This window comes from Cynocephalus volans, chromosome 17 (genome assembly GCF_027409185.1).
Source record: "Cynocephalus volans isolate mCynVol1 chromosome 17, mCynVol1.pri, whole genome shotgun sequence".
Taxonomy (NCBI): domain Eukaryota; kingdom Metazoa; phylum Chordata; class Mammalia; order Dermoptera; family Cynocephalidae; genus Cynocephalus; species Cynocephalus volans.
In genome coordinates, this window is record NC_084476.1 from 13408204 (window position 1) to 13424498 (window position 16295).

The following is a 16295-nucleotide window of genomic DNA, read 5'->3' on the forward strand; positions in this document are numbered from 1 at the left end:
AACTTGCTTTTTATTTTTTGATGAAAAAAATTACACATTTATTGATCACTAACTGCACTCAGGTATTGAGCTGAATTCTTTACATACATTATCTCACAGAATTATCCCCATTTTATAGATAAGAGAACTGAGGCTCAGAAGCAAAGAACTTGCTGAAGTTTATACAATGCAGAGACAAGGCTTGAATCTGACTGTCTCATTCCAGAAACCACGGTCTTAATCACCGTGTTAACTCCTGTCTTACTTTCCGTGTCCACTGTGAATTAATTCTACACTAATTAATCATGATAATTTTACATGATGGTTATCATTGCCATCATTATTATTCCCATCGCACTTCCCTGAGCAGACTCCAATTTGCTTACGTGGGGCTTACATTGTCCGTTTGGGCTCACATTGACATCTGCTGCAAGGCCTGCCTCCCAGCAGAGTGGAGCCAGCCGCAGACGTTTCACTCATTCTCCAATTAATGAGCCTGTGCCATGTATCAGGCACTGTCCTGGGCACTGGAGATGATCCTGGGGTAGGGACAACAGAAAAGCTTTACTGAGTGTTGGCTCATTACTCCACACTTGTCACCTCACTGAGCCCCATAACCTCCATCCTACATAAGGAGCCCGTCCTATCTGCACAGTCTGTTGGAGGAGTTGGAGGTGAGCTGTACCCCCACGTCTCAGCATCTAGCCCCCGGCTTCCCAGCCAGGTGAGCAGTGCACACTCCTGACAGCTCTTTGGATCCCTGGGATTGTATTGCTAGTGCAAACCCTGGCCCTTCAGTTTAAGGCCTGGTTCTGAGTCCTACCTTTTGTTACTAGCTGCCTAATCTCCTCCCTGGACAGACAGAGTCACTGCCATCTGTATGGGGGGCTGGTGTGGTTTGAATGAGTGTAGCTGATATTATTTTATATTTGGGGTGGGTATATTACAACCAACTTTATAAAGTAAGGCTCAATAAAATCTTGGTTATAGGGGAGACACCAAAGGTAGAGCAATTCTCAGATAGACCCATCTTTGTGTAGGGAAGTATATCAAGCATCTCTAGGTATATTATGTTTTTATGTTTATCCAAAGAGGGCATGAGTTGAAAATCAAAGTTTAAAAAAAAAATGTTGGGCTAGACAAAAAAGGAAGGGTACAGGGAGCCAAACACAGTGGCAAATCTGAATGTACATTGGGTGATGGCCCTGGGAAAAATTACCTTGTGCAGTATTCATTCACCATAATTCGTGCATTGTTATCTTTTACAGTCTATTGTGATTTTATTCTATGTTCTGGACATAGTAACAATGTGTTTATCAACTTCGCTGAGGTGTAATTCATGTACAACGAACTATTCATTTAAAGCGTATGGTTCAATTAATTTTGACAGTTTTATATGATCGTGAAGCCACCACCACCACGACAGTAAAGATATAGAATATTTCCATCACCTTCAAAAGATCATTTGTTTTTATTTAACAAACACTTATCTTGTACTTCCCACATGCAGGCACTACTCCAAGTACTTTAAAAATATTAACCCATCAATCCTCATAACAAGCCTGTGAGGTGGTACTATCATCATCCCCAATTTATCAAGGTGGAAACTGAGGCACAGAACGATTAAATGACTTGCTCAAGTGGGCACAGCTGGTGAGTGATGGAGATGAATTAGAATTCAGACAGACTGGCTTCCACATCTGTGCTCTTCACTTCTAGGCTCTGCTGCCTCTCATTTATTCATTCATTCATTTCTTTGTTCATTCATGAATTGCCTGCTCTATGCCAAACATTGGGGTAGAAGCCGAGAATATAGAAATATGGCTTCTGACCCCAAGAAGCCCACCACTAAGGAAGGAATTGGACACCTATGTAACTCTAGATCAACATGTTGTTCTAATAGTGTGAATAAACCAAAGGGGAGCACAGGTCACGGAAAGCTTACTGCTGCCTCAGGCTCTCTGGAGCGAGGTTAGCCAGGCGAGGCTGAGTTCTAGGAACCATCAGAGGAGAGGGCATAAGCAGGCAAGAGAGCCACCATTTGTTGAGTATCTATTATGGATGTTCTGGGAATCATGCTAAATCTTCTACATACATTAGCCTATCTAAGCCCCACAACACCTCCGCGAGGTAAGTACTGTCATGATCCCCATTTTACAGATGAAAACCTGGAGGATTTATGCAGCAGAGTAAACCACCTAAGGCAACCCAGCTGGTGAGACGTAATCCAGAGGTGAATCTTACAAGGCAGTTAGAGCCAGTATCCCTCAGCTGCTCCTGACTGCCTCCTTACTGCGTTTTCCCTTCCCTGGCCTGAAAGACAGGGGTCAAGCTAAGACCATCTATCACAAAGCATAAAGGGAAAGACATTTTTGATTAACAATATTTATGGGAAGGTGCCATTTTTTGTGTGTTTCTCTGTGTAAGAAATGCCATTTGGAAAGCCAGTGTGCATGTCAGTTTTTTTTTTTTTTTTTTTTTTCTTTCATTCTGAGAAAAAGCATATAGAGTCTGGTGGGGGAAGGGTTTGCAGCTGGCAGGAGCTTTGGCATATGTTGTAACTAAAAAGAGAGGGAATGTGTTGGTGGGACAAGCTACCGGAGAGCTGTCTCGGTGTGCTGCGGTATAGTAAGTGTTTTAATTGGGTAGGGTTTTTGGAGGACTATTTTGACATCTGCTCGTGTCTTTGCTGATTTTTCTTCACTTAGAGTAGGAAACACAAGCTGTGGATGAAATGACTTTAAAATAATTGGAACTAAAGATTTCTCTCTCAAAATCAAATTCAAGAGGGATACTTTTTAAGAAGTGGAAACTAAATTCCACTTCTAGGAATCCATCCTAAAACACAAAGCTTTATTCCTACAGACTTCATGATAATATTACACATAATTTCTTAAAAACTGGAAATAACATCCTACAAAAGAGGCTTGGTTGGGTTTTTTCCATGTAGTAGAACACCCTGTAGCAATTAGTAATGATCTTCACAAAGCTTTTAATGAAGTGGAGCATTGCTTATATTGTAAACAGTGAGCAAATCAGAAAGAAGCATTACAAATTATTTCGATTGTGTTTTAAAAAGTGTGTGGGGTGAGATATGGAAGGAAATATACCAAATATTGTCTCCAAATGGAGAGATTGAGGTAGCTAACTTTCTTCTTTGAACTTTTCTGTCTTTTCCATTTTTTAAATGGTGGGCATATGTAATTTTTATGATACAAAAGGAAAGTGTTATCTTGTGTAAGAGAAGGCAGGCCCTGAGAGTATTAGTATAACTGCGTGCACTGAACAGACCCTCATCCTGAAGTCTGAGCAATTGGATTTGGGATCTCTTCAGAAAGAGGTAAGTAAGCTTTGGAGTCAGACTGCATTCAAAAGTTGGCTCTGCCACTCACTAGGTGTGTGACTGTGGGCAGTTTGACCTCTCTGAGCCTCTACTTCCTCACCTTCACATGGAGAGGCTGGTATCTACATAGCATGGTTAAGATTAAAGGAGCTGGTGCCTAGCAATAGTCCAGCTTCCTTCTCCCCCAGCGCTTCCCACCCTGACCTCCAGTTTGAGTTTTTCTTGCCTTTCTTCATTCCCCTTGTTTCCTTGAGCCTTTCGGGGATAGGGCACCATTCTTTCCTTGGGAACACTGAGCTTCAGGAAGGCCCTTGAGTCCATGCCAGCCCCTTTGGAAGAGGCCTTGCCACCAGGAGGGCAGCATTGTCCTATAAGAGGGAACTTTGCCGACCCAACTCCAGCCTGGAGCCTGGTGCTTGGGGCATTTTGGTTACTAAGGGGACCCTGGCCTGCTAAGTCAGAGAAAAGGGCCGGGTTTTTTCCTATTCTTCAGCCTGCTGCCATTGTTGAAAAAGTAAACACTCCACACAGCTTAACCAGCAAGTCCTCCAGCCAGGAGTGGGAAGAAATCAAAAGCCTATTCCAGCCCCGCAGTGGAGAGCCCACAAGGGCTGGTGTCTGCTGTTGGGGCTCTACTGGGAACACAGAAACAAGGCACAATTCTGGTCCAGAATCAACATCCCACTCAATGGGCTTATCAGCCCCTGAAGCTTCTCTCCAGGAGCCATTGCCTCCTGCCCTCTTCTGTTTGAGACTATTTAGAAGGTCAAAACAGGTGATCCCATGGGGCAGCAGCCTGAGCTCAGTCTTCGAGGCCTGGAGTCCTCAGCTGAGTTGTGGACTTCTTGATTCTTCTTCCTTGTTGTCCTTCTCTGATTCTATGTTCCCTGACCGTGCCTCAGCCTTTGAAGCAAGAGCCCAAGGAGCTACCAAGAAAGGGCCAGAGGACTTTTGCCCTTCAGCCATTGCCACTACAGCTTTTCAGACTGTTGTGTGTATTATAAAAGTAATAATAATAGCCACTACTTATTCAGTCTTACTGTGTGCCCGGCACTATGCATACGTTACTGCTAATCCTCATGGCAGCCCAGAGGGGAGTGGGGAGAGAGGAATGTGGTCACAGTTACCATCTCAGATTTATAGACGAAGAAGCCAATTAGCAGATACATAACTTTGGGCAAGCTCCTTCACTTCGTGGAGCCTCAGTTTCTCATCTCTGAAATGGGGATTGTGACACCTCACCTCCAGTTCCTCAGATAGAAATGGACAGATCTGTGTGACAGTGCTTGAGTGCTCTGAGGTGTGACATAAGTGAGAAAGATGACTGTCAATGCTATTTTTGTCACTTGCTGCTAGTACACTGCTAGGCATTTAATCTGTTGGGTTGCGGAGCATGGCAGTGGAGGAGCCTAGACAATTCACTGTGGGTCTTAACATTCTCCTCTATAAAATGGGGGTTGTGCTTTTTAAAACAAAAGTGCTAAAAGCACTCTTTGTATCATTATCCACTACTTCCATTTGCTGATAGCTTTTGACCCTCTAAGTAAGACAGCAGTTAGTGAGTGTTGGGGTTCGGAGGGGAGAATAAACTCATAAATTGGCAGTCTTGTCCCTCCTTTGTGGTTCTCAGCCCATAGTAAGCACTTAATAAATGTTTACGAATTGATTGGCAGGTTTGTGGACTAGCCTCTAGTGGCTAAGAGAAGTCAATCAGTAGCGAGACTTGGAGGCTCTGGTAGTGTTAACTGGAAGGGTTCCAGGATTCTGCTGCCTGGGACTGTTTTTTCAACCCTGAGAGGCTTCTGACCAGCATGGCTCTACCTCCTGCTGGGAAGAATCTCATGATGTTTACTTAGGTGCCAAGTTTGTCCTAGAGGCTGGGCTTTAAGAGAGCAAATGTCAACCAGTCTTAGTGAGCACTTAGCAAGTGCCAGTCATTTTGTCAGATGCTGGTTGTTATTCAGCAGTGAGCCAAAGAAATGCACCCCTGAAGGAGCCCACACCCCAACAGGGGAGGCCGGTGGTGAAGGGGTGCTGGGGCTCAGTGACAAGGGCTGTGCGGAGCTCAGTCTCATGGAGGGTGTCTGGTGACACGGAGGGTGTCTGGTGACAAGGCGGGTGATACAACACAAAGAGCGAGACCTGTGGAGGTACAGGCAGCTAGTCCTGTGTTACCTCTGCCACTCACCTCACCTCTCTGAATCTCATTTTCCTCACATTATGTACAATGAGGGTAATAACTTGCACTTTGCAGGATTTGATAAGAATTAAATGAGATAAAGTAAAGCATAGAGCAAGAACTAATAGGCTTCTAGTACATTGTAATTGTCCATTTCCAGAGCATTAGCAAACTTGGGCTTTGGCTGCCATCGGATGTCTAGCTCCGTTGCTATCCTATACAGTGCTTTTGGCTGAATAGGAAAAGCCATCTGCCCCCTTCCCCAACTGATGTCACTTGGCAGGCACTCAGGTTTATGGATTTTAGCTCCACCTTGGCTAGTTGGGCATCCTTGGGCAGTGCATACCTGCATAGTCACATGCAGTGTGCTCAGAGGGTGACTAATAATGAAATCAATCCCTTACACATAGGGTGACCACACATCCCATTTTATGCCTGTTGCCCTAATGTAATATACCCTCTTTCAGAGCCACAAGCATCCCAGTTTGAGCAACAAATTATGGGGTCTTTCTACGTAAACAGGGCAAAATAAAGTAAAGACAACAGTTCTAAATCTTAAGACCCAAAAGGAATGAGCTTGATATATGATTGGTAGGAGGATTGAATGGGATTGGAAGTTGTGAGTAGGCAGGAGAAAAATGGAGATGGATTCTAGCAGTGAGTAAGTAGTGTGATTAAAATTTAAAAACTCAGGCTACACATTGTCTTGTACTAACACACAAGTACAAGATAGTTACTGCCAAGTGGGGGGCTCTTTTATTCCCCATATCGTCCCTTCATCCCTTCCTCCCCTCACTGAGCATGAATACCTAGTAGGCATGAGTCTCCCTCATCCGTCCTGTAACTGTACGAATAGAAGAATGGCTATAGCCAGAGCTTCTGAGCCATTACTAGCCAGATTCCTATGGAAAATGCAACCAAATTGAAAGTGTGATCTTCCTACTTAGCTTTTAAGGGAAATGTTGACATGTTACCTCTAGGCAATACATCATATTCCACACCCAAGAATGATAAGATCCAAAACAGAGATGGGCAAGTAGACTTTGGCAAATGAAAAGGGATGGATTGAGAGCCTAGCTGTACATCCGAGTTCCTGAGGCCAGAGCTTTAGGCCTCAGCTTCTGTTAAAGAAAAAGAAGGGGGGGGGGCAATATGATAGGGTATAAAGATCTCTCTTCCTAGCTGTGTGACCCGGGTGTGTTACCTAGTCTGTGTGAAACGCTTTGCACTCCTGGAACTTGGAGATGATTGTGCAGGCTCACAGAGCTGCTGTGAGAGTGGGGTGAGCCAACAAATGTGAGCACCTAGCACTGGGCCTGCCTCATAGGTAGCATTTGTCAAATGTCACTTTTCTTTCCTATTTCCCTTCTCCAGAGAAGGCCAGGGGGAATATCTGTGTCCTGATGGTGCTTCAGTGACTTTCTATTCTACATTTTTTTTACTTGCAGAAAGTCAGAAACATGGCCCTGGATGATGTCGTGATCCTGAACGTGGACACCAACACCCTGGAAACCCCCTTTGATGACCTCCAGAGCCTCCCTAATGATGTGGTGGGTAATGGGATCTTCAGATTCTGATTCCTGTGAGCTCATGCAATGGAAATGAAAACAACTTTGGGGTCGGGGGGAGGCAGCCATGGCTTTCCTCTGGCCTAAGAACTGCAGTTTGTTACTCTGTTCTTTCTGGAATCTTTGTCTCAGTGCAGAAAATGGGGAGGTGGCTTATTTTTTGAGTCTTGTTTTGCCATTATAACTTTAATCAGAAAGACTGTGAAGTGACCAGAGAACCTAGACGGCTCCTTATTCTGTGGGAGCCTGGGGGTCTTGCCACCCCTCTCCCGTGCTTTGCCATCTCCAGAGAGCAGGACAGCATCCCCTGAGTAATACCACAGAAGGTGGGTGGGAAGGTTTTCAGTGTAAGCAATTTGGGGTACTTCAAACCTATATTTTTCTCCTGGAGTCGTCAAGCATAGCCGTTTCCCTCAGAGCAGGGTATCTGCTGCCAGTGCTCTGACGGTGGCTGTATGTCCCCCAAATCTCTCCTTGTTACCTCAGGTCTAGGCAGAATGTGGGTTCTTTTGAGCAAAAAGTAGCTGGCTGTCTCATTTGCCACACTACCATGTGACTACAAACACCCATCTCACCTTGCAACTTGGGGCTGCCTTTTGGGCAGCTATTTGCAGTAGACCCATTCTCCCCCGTTTAACACACGGATGAGGACTGGGCTTTATGGGCAAGTATGGCTTTGATGTTTCTGGTGTGACCTCCATGGCTCTGTTTGCTAGAAGTTCTATAAAGTTATCCTGACTTTCAGATTGAAAGGAGCCAATGTTCCTGGCCATGTGGTGCTGATACGGGGCCGGAGTCAGTGTCCTGGTAGGGGGAGTGTTTTGCCTGGTGGGCACTGGTGCTCCATTGCTGCCAGCTGAGCCCCTGTGGCACTGTGAGGATAGCTATTCCAAAGAGACTGTTTTGTTGACAAATGCCTTGCAGTGAAGATTTCACTGTGAAATTTGGGGGGAGTCATTTGTGTTCTATAAAGATATTCATTTGTAACAGAATTAAACCATGGTTATTATTCGTGGACTTACTCCACCATGCTGAGTGCTTGTCTCTGACCTCTCATTTACTCCACACACCAGTCTGAGGAAGGTATCCTCTTCCACTTCATCCACAGAACTAGAGAGGTGGAGCCACCACATGACCCCAGCTCTCTGGGTGCACAGAGCCACCTGGCCCCACCGCCCCTCCAAGTATCTTCTGCATTCAGGACCTCATTTAGTTAGCATCATAGCCCTAGGGAGTGGTATTCTTTCCTTTTTATAGGGAGAAAAGAGCCTCAGAGAGCACGTGCCTTACCATAAATCCTACAGCTGGCTAGGAGCAGAACTGAGACTGGGACCCCAGTCTGGATGACACTGAAGTCTGTGCTACCTGCATTGTTTGTGTACTGCCTCTCTCTGCAGCAATGAGAAATAACAGAATTTAGGGGGAAAAAAATTTTTTTTTAAATTTTGCTTATGATTTTTAATTTATTTTTTATTATACATACATGTGGGGTGCAACACTGATTTTCAATAATTCTGTATAGTGTGTGGCAGTTAGATCAATATAGTTAACTTATTCATCACTACAATACGCAATCATTCTTTGTGTCCATTGACCAATTCCTCATTAGCCCCCCCTTCCTCACCCCCTCCCTTCCCCTTTTCCACCTCTAGTTTTCTAAAAAAAATACCATACACATGTGAAGGTTGCTGGTAACATGTCAGGACAGGGTACATGGTCAGTATCTTAGGGCCTGCTAGTTATGATTTGAGTTCTTTTGCTCTAAGGATTCTGAGTCTTCCATTCCTATTCCCTTTCAGCGGACAGGAAGCCCTTTTTCTTTTTTTAAATTTATCATATACAATATAGTTGATTTTCGTGTCCCTTTACCAATTCCTCTTTTTCCTCCATCCCAAGAAGCACTTCTTTAAGCCATGGGTATCTTAGGCATGGGCCTTACAACTTCCCAGTGAGTGTGGAAAGTGAAGCTGAGGTGTATCGGGTGCAAGAAATGGCCCAGAGCTCTGAAGTAGCTGGATATGAGTAATTGGCAGCTCAGAAACCATGGAAAGGACTTGACTGGTCCCATCTGCACTGCTCTGACCCTCTGCTGGCCCTTAGCAGCAAAGGGGAAGAAGATCTTCAAAGAGTACGTTCCATCAGGGGGAAAAGATGTGTGAATTACATATATATTACAGTATAACATAGTAGGGACCTCAAGGGAAATAGGAATCAGGCCCAGAAGGGCTCAGAGAAGAGAGTGACAAAAGTTGGGAGAAGATGATGGAGGCCCCCTGAAGATGGAAAATTCCAAGATGCTTTTTAAATGGTTAATGGGGTAGCCTTGGGGCACCAAAGTAACTTGGGCAATTTACTTTTCCTCTCTGAGCCTGTTTCCCACTTTAAAAAGAAGAGTACAGGTCTGCTTTTAGGATTATTGTGGGAATTAATAATAGTAATATTCATCACAGTGATCCCATGTTGTCAGTGTTCAACAAATGGTACCTGCATTTGTTTTTAATAAAATTGTTATTGATAATCACAGGCAGGGTTGGGGGACAGTTGGTACCCTGAACACCTGATAATCTCAACTTGTTTGTAGCAGGCTTGAGAATGTTCTGCAGTGGTGGTTGCCAGCCTGGATCTCTAGACTCATTAAGGATTCTGAAGATAGTAATGGGGAGGGAAAGTGGTCCATAGGCACTTATTGTATTTCAATGGAATGTGTAGATTTGATCCTGTTATGCTACATGAACTCTCAAGTTTTCAAGAGGAGAAGCCATGTCCTGTTTATCCTTGTGTCCCTTGCATTTGGTATAAGACCTGGCACTTTCAGTGTATCAGCATGTCCACAGTTGACCTTACAATCTCCCTTTTGCCAAAGCTCTTTGGTCACTATAGGACAGATTCTGCTTCTCAAACATTTTGCAGATTCACGTCCTCTTCTCTGTTCTTCCTAAACACCACCTAATCCAAGCTCTTACTTCTCTCCTGCACTATTACCAGCAGCCTCAAAACTGGTTCATCTGACCAGTCTCCCTCAATCCTTGTTCCTTGGGTACCAGAGTGACCTTTCTAAAAACATAAATTGTATTTATCTCCTACTTAAAACTGCTCTATCAATGAACGCAAATTTCAGAAAACTTTTTAAGGCAAAAAATACTTCTGTGACTTCCCATTGTCTATAGATTTGAAGCAAGTTTCCGTTTTTGGTTTTGGAATCAGAGGGACCTGTGTTTAAATCCTGGCTTCCTCCCTTAGTAGCCATGTGGCCTTTGGCAAAATTACTTAAGCTCTCTGAGCCTTAGTTTTCTCATAAGGTTATTGTGAGAATTAAATGGAATGTATATAATATATTTAAAATATACATCCTATGAGCACAATAGATGGTTGTCGATGATGAATTATGGATGTGAGTGATGATTAACATGACGTTTATGATATGACTCTCCCAAGTCTTTTTTTTTTTTTTTTTTAATAGCTTTATCTCTCTCCCCTCCCTGCTTTCAACACTATATTATAGGTGTTTGGAACTGTTAGTAGTTCTCCCAAACTTACATGTTGTTTCATAACTTCATACGTTGCATATGGGATTTCTTTTGTCCCAAATGTCCTATCCTGTTTTTTAATCTCTCATTCATTCTTCAAGACTTACTCTAAACCTTATGCTGTAAAAATCTTTCCTGACCTCTCCAAGTAGACTTGACCATATCTTTCTATATGTCCCCGTAGCCCCTTGTATCGCTTGTATAATCATACTGATTAATTACACATTTCTGGCTTTCCCTTTTAGTTGTGAGTTCTTTGAGGGCATGAATTAAGTTTTATTCATCTTTGTTTCCCAAGGAATAGGTAGATGGAAGGGTGGAAGTCACACATTGATTGGGTTATTTGGGTAGATGACATCTTGTAAAACGTGGCATTCATGCCGGAAATTTTATTAAATGAGGCCTTGGATCCGCTCCTAGCCATGATGGCATGATTGGAACTGTATTGATCCTCCTGCCATTAACAATTAAAACTCTGGACAGATAAGAAAACAACTGTTTTCACATATTGGACAATAGTGCAGCACTGCAATCCCTGAGTGAAAGGAGAGACCTACCTTCCCCCTGGCTTTCTGCCTTGGGGCATTTTCTAGATGCTGATGCCAGGAGGGGGATTCCTAGCTAAGCATGACAGTCTTGCTAAGTTGAAAGGTTAAAGATCTGAGTTTGAAGGAGAAATGGTTTAACTTTGTGGGTGAGAGTAACAGGAGGGAGCTACTCAGCAAAAGAGCTTCAGAAATCCGAGTTGTCTAAACTGCTGAAGACTAATCTGCTAGTCATGTGTAGGGTGAAACTCCCAACAGGGAACTATAAGATGAGCAGTTCTCAGAGCTCACTCAGGTCTAGGAATCATTCACACTGACAGAACAGAGACCTTGTTCATCACTCAGGACAGTCATTAGAGACCCTTAGAGGCCATGACTTGATAGGAGTTCTAAATTAGCTCTAGAGTGAAGGTTATTTTAGTCCTACCCTAACAAAGCTTAAAGTTAAGCCTTGAGAAGCATAAGAGAAGGCTTTAGTGGTGCTGGTAATGTTCCGGGTTTTGATCTGATGGCTGATTACATGGAAAGAATTCATCAAGCTGTACACCAATGGGGTGTGCATTTTAAAGTGTATGATAAACTTCAATTAAAAGTTTTAAGCAAACTTATTTTCTTTTTCAAAGCCTTGAAAAGATCAATCTGATGTGTAAGAAATTTAAACTCCTATCAAAATAAGCTTCAACCCTCTTTAAAAGAAAACAAAATTCAAAACTCAACAGCATAATATTCACAGCATCTAGCATCCTATTTTAAAAGTATGAGACATGTTGAGAATCAGAAAAATGTAACCTTTAAGAATATGAAAATTAGTCAATAGAGACAGACTCAGAAATGATAAATAGGATAAGAGTAGCAGGTAAGGACCTTAAAACAGATATTACAAAGATTATAAATATGCTCATGGATTTAAAGAAAGATCTGAAATGGAAAACATAAAAGAATGAAAGGGAACATCTACAGGTGAAAAATGTAATACTTGGAATGAAAAAATCACTTATGATATTAAGAGGAGATGAGACATCACAGAATGAATGATCAACGAACTTGAATAAAAATTATCCAGTAGGAAGTAGAGAAAGGAAAAAGACTAGAAAAAGTTAACAGAACCTCAGTAATTCATAGCAAAGTATCAAGAGAACTAATATACATGTAATTGGAGTCACAGAAGGTGAGGAAGGTGGAGAGAAGCAGAAAAAATACTTAAAGAGCTTATAGACATTTTTTTCAATTTTGATGAAAATGATAAACTCAGAGTTCCAAGAAGCTCGAGCCTCAAGCATAATGGACCCAAACAAAACCACACAAAGGCACATTATGATAATTGCTCAAAACCAGTGATAAAGAGAAAAGCTTAAAATTAACTAGACAAAAAAGATATGAGGAAGAAGTAATTATAGTATATTTCTTGTCAGAAACTATGTAAGCCAAAAGATAATGGAATGACGTTTTTAACGTAATGAAAGAAAATTTTTGTTAACCTAGAATTCTATACCCAGTGAAAATATGCTTCAAAAATGAAGGTAAAATTAAGACTTTTTCAGACAAATAAAAAATAAGAGAAATAATTGTCAGCAGACCAGCTCTACAAGAAATGTTAAAGGAAGATCTTCAGATGGAAGAAAAATGATACCATAGGGAAACTTGGACAGTAAGTCTTGTATGGGTAAATGTAAGAGACTTGCTTTTTCATTTTTAATTTCTATAAAGGATAATTGAGTGTTTAAAGTAAAAATACCAACGTATTGGTGTGTTATTACATAGATAGAAGTAAAATGTATGACAGCACAGAGGGCAGGGCAGGGGTTCAAGAATAGAAATATGCTGTTTAAAGGCTTTTGTGTTGTATGTAAACTGGTATATTATTTGAAGGTAGACTGTATTAAGTTAAAGATGTATATTGTAAACCTTCAACAAGTCACTAAGGAAAAAAAAAGAGATATATAGCTAATAAGCCAATATTGAAGGTCCACAAGATTTTGGGGGCAAAGAATAAAGGAACTAAACACAGATGGGACAAATAAAAAATTTAGCAAGATGATAGATTTATCTAACTGTATTGATTATTACGTTAAACATACATGGTTTAAATACTCCAATTAAAAGAGATTATTAAGTTATGTGAAAAAGCAAGACTCAATTGTATGCTGTCTATAAGAATTCCACTTTAAATATAGTCAGATAGATGAAAAATAAAAGAGTGGGAAAGATATACCATGTAAACATTAATCAAGAGAGAGTTGGTGGGGAGAGGAGACAAATCTTCCTTATACTCATAGAAGAATTCCAAATAATCTCCTCTCTGGGAGAAGAGGATTAATCTCCCTACCCCCACCTCACTTGGACATGGAATGGACTTGGTGATTCACTTCTCAAAAATATGGATGTAAAGGTAAAAATAGTAACTTCAGTGGAGAAACTGACAGGCACTACCTTAAGCAGGTAATCACCACCAGTGATGTCTTGTGGGTGCTGTGTAGCCCCTGATGTAACGTATAATGAAAGGGATACTTCACCTGTGTGGTATTCTTTCCAAAAACCCCCTCTAATCATGACAGAAACTTCAGATAAATTCAAATGTAGAGACATTCTACAAAACACCTGACCAATACTTCTCAAACCTGTCAAGGTCATAAAAAACAAAGGAAAAACTGAGAAACTGTCATAGACCAGAGGAGTCTAAAGAGACATGACAACTAAATGCACTGTAGAATCTTGGATTGGATCCTGGGATAGAAAAAGGACATCAGTGCAAAAACCAGTGAAATCACTAAATTCAGAGTTCAGTTAATAATGATGTACCAATGTTGGTTTCTTAGTTTTGACAAATGTAATGATGGTTAATAGCCTATCATTCACAGCAACATGGATGGGACTGGAAACCATCATGTTAAGTAAAGTAAGTCAGGCACAAAAAGACAAATATCACATGATATCACTCATATGTGGAATCTTAAAAAAAAAAAAGACATGGTTCCCATAGAAGGGAGTAGAATAATGGTTGCCAGAGTTGGAAGGCAAAGGAAGGAAAAGTGGTAGACTGATGAGTACAAAGCTATGCTATCTACCCTAAGTGAGTCATTGTGCAGTATATGCATCTATTGAAATAACACATTGTGACCCACAAAAATAAACATAAATAAAATTGAAAAAAAAAATGTTAGGGGAAACTAAAACCGATGAGCAGTATGTGTATATGGGTACTCTTTGTATTATCTTTGCAGCTTTTCCTTTAAAATATTCCAAAAGTTTATTTTAAAAAGGAAATATGATAGTATTTTGAATAACTTTATGCCTACTATTTTGACAAATTAGATGAACAAATTCCTTGAAATACATAAAGTATAGAACATGACTCAAGAAGAAATAGAAAATAGAAAAATAGCACTATTTCTAATGAAGAGTTTCAAATTTGTAATTAAAACTTTCCCGCAAAGAAAACTCCAGTCCTAGATAGCCTCACTAGCTAATTCTATCATGTTTAAGAAGAACTAATACAATCTTACACAAACTTTTTCAGAAAATAGAAGTAAAAGGAACACCTCCCGCCTTATTTTATGAGGTCAGCATTACCCTAACATGAAAACCAGACAGAATTTACAAGAAAAGGAAGCTACAGACCAATATACCTTGTAAATATAGATGCAAAAATTTTAAATACTACCAAATTGAATCCAGCAATATGTAAAAAGGATGATACATCATGATCAAGTGAATGCAGATTGGCTAAATATTTGAAAACCAGTCAATCCATGTAATTTACCATATCAACAGGAGGCTAAAAAGGAAAATGATTTCAAGACATGCAAAAAATATTTTAGGAAAAATTCAGCACCCATTCTTGAGAAAAGCTCCTAGCAAACTCAGTGCCCTCTATTCTACAGCTCACATAGTACTTACTGGTGAAAGGCTGATTACTTTTCCCTGAGAATGGAACAGAAAAATGATGTCTGCTCTTCCCATTTCTATTCATCATTGTACTGGAGGTTCTAACCTATTCACTAAGACAAGGAAAAGAAATAAAAGTCCTAAAGATTAAAAAGATGTAAATAAAATTGTCCCTATTCAGATAACATGGCTATGTATATGGAAAATCCTGAAGAGTCTCATAAATGAATTTAGTAAAGGCACAGGATAAGGTCAGTAGACAAAAATCAATATATTTCTATGTACTAGTAATGAGCAACTTAAAAATGAGATTTTTTAAAGTACCATTTAAAATAGCATACAAAACAAAATACTTAGGAATAAATTTGACAAAATGTGCAAGATTTGTATACTGAACACTATAAAATATTTCTGAGAAAAAATTTAAAAGATCTAAATAAATGGAGAGATATTCCATGTTTTGGATTGGAAGACTCAGTATTTTTTTTCTCAATATTTTTAAGATGTTAATTTTCCCTAAATTGATCTATAGATTCAATATATTCCCAGCCCAAATTCCAGATGGCTTTTTTTTTTTTAACTTGAGAAGTTAACTCTAAGATGTATATGAATATGCGAAACATCTAGAATAGCCAAAACAATGTTGAAAAAGAAGAAAAAAGTTGTAGGATTTTTATCAAGTTATACTAATCAATGCAGTGTAAATAAAATACAGATCAATGGAACAAAATAGAGTCTGGAAGTAGACCTACACTTAAATGGTCAACTGATTTTCAACAAATATGCTAAAGTAATTCAGAAGGGAAAGTGAAGTAACTCAACAGGGAAAGGACATATTCAGATATATCAAAGTAATTCAATAGGGAAAGGAGACATTCAAATGGCCAATAAGCTCATGAAAAGACACTCAGCATCATTAATCACGCGGTACAAATACCACTATATACCCACAGGTATGACTAAAACAAAAAGACTGAGAATTTCTTATAAAGGTGTATCTTAAGCATATGTTTACTAAATGACCAAGCAGTCCCACTTCTAGGTATGTACCAAGAAAATGAAAACTTATGTACACACAAACACATGTATGTAAATCTCTTTAACAACTGGATATCCATATGGAAAAAAATGAACCTTGACTTTTACCTTCTGTGAACATTAGCTTAAAATAGATTATAAAGGAAGGAAACAAAGAACGAACAATCGCAATAATACATTGAACTTTCAGAATGAGAGAAAAGAACTGTGGTTAGTAGATGTGGAAAGGGG

General features: G+C 40.3%; 1 protein-coding gene across 10 annotated transcripts in view; it reads left to right on the plus strand.

Moving 5' to 3' along the window:
- The window catches only part of DENND1A (DENN domain containing 1A), a 484353-nt gene that overhangs the window by 299492 nt on the left and 168566 nt on the right, over positions 1-16295 (plus strand). For all 10 annotated transcript variants that reach the window (XM_063081861.1, XM_063081865.1, XM_063081863.1 and 7 more), the window contains one exon: positions 6950-7051. In XM_063081861.1, the coding sequence (XP_062937931.1) occupies positions 6950-7051 (102 nt within the window). The remainder of the gene's footprint in view (positions 1-6949; positions 7052-16295) is intronic.